The sequence below is a fragment of the Cyprinodon variegatus genome, unplaced genomic scaffold (assembly GCF_000732505.1).
Source record: "Cyprinodon variegatus isolate N-32 unplaced genomic scaffold, C_variegatus-1.0 Scaffold8, whole genome shotgun sequence".
NCBI classification, from domain to species: domain Eukaryota; kingdom Metazoa; phylum Chordata; class Actinopteri; order Cyprinodontiformes; family Cyprinodontidae; genus Cyprinodon; species Cyprinodon variegatus.
In genome coordinates, this window is record NW_015150461.1 from 2,633,525 (window position 1) to 2,637,092 (window position 3,568).

Consider the following 3,568-nt stretch of genomic DNA (forward strand, 5'->3'; position numbering starts at 1 on the left):
TACCCTCAAAACAAAGCTATCCTAGAAAGACTTGAGAAAGAGATTGAGTTGATCCACAGCAGACAGCCCGCACCAATCATTAGCAATAGGAACCATGAATCACTGCGCTTCATCTAGATAACTCAACTCAGCTGAATAGTTTTTTTTGGTTGTTTTTTTACGGCACTATTGACTCATTTTTATGGACAGTAGCTGACAGGAAAGGGGATATGAGAGAGGGGGAGAGACATTCGGGAAACGACCACAGGCCGGATTCGAACCCGGGTCGCAGACTAAGGCCACAGTCTAAGCCCAACTCAGCTGAATTTTTATTGTACTTGCACTCCAGACCCTGTGCTAATAAACCGTTTAGGCTTCCTGTGCATTTTATGTAAAAATCCAAGGCTCAGTTTTTCAAAGGTCTTAGTTTCAGGAGTGGAAGAAAGGAATGAGGGAAGGGCAGAAAGAGTAAAAAGACAGAATAAAATGGATTTTGGACAAACGAAGCACAGATTGAAGGAATGTAAGACTTAAAAGAATAAAAAAGTAAGGGAACAAAAAATAAAGAGATTAATAAAAAAGACCCAAACATTAGTTTTCTGGAATTGAATTACAGCAAGATGCTTTATCAAAAACACAACCATAAGAAATACATTTTTTTCTGATTTACAGCATGTGATCAGAGTTAAAGTAGCAGAGTTTATTTCTTATCATCCTGTTAATTAAATAGATATTTAATATATATATTTAACAAGGGGAGCTCAAACTTAGATCTTGTTGCTTTTATTCCAATAAAATTAGGCTCACTTGCAGATTTTTGTACATTTATCAAATTCCATCCATTTTCACGGTTATCCCAAGCGGGGTGGTGAGGGGTGCAGGTGTCTATCTCAACTGTTTATGGGGTCCACCCTGGACAGGTTGCCATTCCATCGCAGGGCAACACAGAGACAAACAAGACAAACAACCATTCACACACACATCTAAGGGGAATTTAGAGAAGCCAATTAACCTAACTTGGACTATCGGAGGAAGCCAGAGTACCCGGAGAGAACCCACTCATGCACAGGGAGAACATGCAAGCTCCATGCAGAAGAACCCGGGGCATCAAGCCCGTAACTTTCTTGGTGCAAGGCAGCAGTGCTACCCACTGTGTCACTGAGCAGCCATTTATCAAATTTTCACCTGGTTTTTGGTAAACAAGCAAAACATTTCACATTTTCTTTCTTTTATTCTGTTCATTTTATAGTATTTTTTAGTGAATATAAAGAGCCATTTAAGGGATTCTATAAATGTTGTTCCCATAGTCAAGAAGAGGTGAACAGCTGGAATGCAACCTTCATCTAACTTTTTCACCACATCTGAATCAGATTTATCTGAACTTTTCTGAACAAAACAGTCCAACATGCAGCCTTAAAACCAACCTGTTTGTACGGACAGAGCAGATCTTCCAAGAAGATGCAAAGTGTTTTTTTTAAGCATCTAAGCCCTGATAAATATGCAGGTCATATTCTATTGACCAAACTGCACTAAGTCTTGGGTGCAGGGTATGTAAATATAAACATTTATAATATGCAACAAGATTTTCAAAGTTAGAAACTCAAATGCTGCTGCAATTTTTATGTCTTTCTTTAATCTCTTTTTGTCAGGATTTGGTTAATGAGTGAGATGACCCAAAAGCAGAGGCAGAGAGGCAGAGGTGAATCAGAAACCTTGGGGAAAATCAGGGGAATCACAAACAAGACGAGGTGGGCACAGGGAGAAGGAGTTGGAGCAAGCAGGCGGTGTTTGACGAGGACCCAGCAAAGGGGAACTGAACAGAGAGGGCTTTTAAAGGAGACTGAGACAAAGAGGGGGCTAACGAGGGGATTGAAAACAAGTGAGGGCAGTGCAGAAAACAGAGCTAGTGAAAGAGGACACAAGGGGGCAGCAGAGGACAACAAATGGAAAACCAAGATGACTGGAAATAACAAAATGATAATCAAATAACTAGGATAATGAAACATGATGAAAAGAAAACTAAACACTAGAAATCAAGGAGTAAGGAAAGACAGAATACTCAAAAGAAAAACATAACAGAAACAGAAACCTAACACTTTTAAGTCAGGTGCAAAATCAAAACGCAAAAATATCTGCTTTCATTGGTGCAACAAAGTAGTTATTGGTTCAGGAGAGGATGGAGCTATCTAAAGATGACTTTCTAATGTTTTAAAAAAATATATATATTTCAACTAAGCTTTGGTTATTTTATTCATTTTATATTTTACCTTTATACTTTTTATTTTTAAAAACAATTATTGCCTCCATCTCAATGGCTTTGAACCTCTTCTTTCTTTTACTTGTAATGGGCAGAGCCAAACCATTTTTAAGGTCTTCATGCATATTTAACAGGCGTAAATGCCAGACTTCATACACAGTGTTGCCAACTCAGCGACTTTGTCGCTATATTTAGCGACTTTTCAGACCCCTCCAGCGACTATTTTTCAAAAAAGCGACTAGCGACAAATCTGGCGACTTTTTGTCTTTCTGCAACGACATTTCTCCCACAGCATCAATACCATGCACATCACTTCCTGTGGCAAATTACGCAAATTAGGCGATGACATCATTTAGTGACTTCTAGCGACTTTTAGCACAGCCAATAGCTACTTTCCTTAATGAGGAGTTGGCAACACTGTTCATACAGTGGTGCACATGTTGGGATTGTAACTTAATGGAGATGGAGGGGCGAGAGTTTTTGGCAAGACGAAAGGAAATAAAAAAAGAATTGCTCCTTTTAGAAGGAGGGATACTGACGTGACGAGCTGAGCGTTGTCGTTGGGGAGAATTTTGAGCATCTTCCGTCTCCAGGTCAGAAACCCGGCCAAGGTGCTGTGTGGGTTGTTGGACACGTTGATCTGGTCCTTGTCAGTCCAAACCTCCAGACCAATTAAAGCCACGCGGATCTTCAAATCCTTGTAGTACTGTTGGCAGTAGATAGAGACATGAACTACTAATGAGAATAAACAGAAGCAGTGACCCTCATGTTAATAAAGTCTCATAGGCGATGCTACCTTGTCAACCAAGTTGGCTGCTTCCAGCAGCTTTTGTTGCGTCTTGTAAAAATCCATCTCATTTCTCTCAAACTGCAACACAACATAAACCAGAATAAAGACATAAATGACGTGATGGCTGGCCTACTGCTTTACTGTAATGAGAGAGAAATTCCTCACACCTACAACTTTTTAAAATAAAACGTCAGTGTCCCTGAGTCCTACCTACGTGAAAAGGTGTGAAACCACAATGAGTGAATGATGTACAGGTGCCCATATATGGTCATTCTACGAACCTCAGCTCTGTCTGCAACCAACAGAAGCTCCACGTACTTCATATTCTGCATCACTTCCCTTTTCTCCTGCATATAGAAACAGATCAATGATAAAACAGTGTAATACATTGCTTTGCATAGCATGTACACCTCTAGGACTTCTTCTTTTTATTATTTTTTTAATAGTAACATTACATTTTAATTTATTGTATTGCGATTTTATGTGATAGAGCCACTTGAAATAATGTGAAGTGAAGTGAAAGTAAAAGGAAACAATTCTTT

The 3,568-nt window shown here is 39.3% G+C and overlaps 1 protein-coding gene across 1 annotated transcript in view; it reads right to left on the minus strand.

Moving 5' to 3' along the window:
- The window catches only part of adam19 (ADAM metallopeptidase domain 19), a 46,096-nt gene that overhangs the window by 19,035 nt on the left and 23,493 nt on the right, over positions 1 to 3,568 (minus strand). The window contains exons 4-6 of the mRNA XM_015376836.1: positions 3,308 to 3,373; positions 3,033 to 3,104; positions 2,664 to 2,942 (exon numbers count right to left, since the gene is read on the minus strand). Of these exons, the coding sequence (XP_015232322.1) occupies positions 2,664 to 2,942; positions 3,033 to 3,104; positions 3,308 to 3,373 (417 nt within the window). The remainder of the gene's footprint in view (positions 1 to 2,663; positions 2,943 to 3,032; positions 3,105 to 3,307; positions 3,374 to 3,568) is intronic.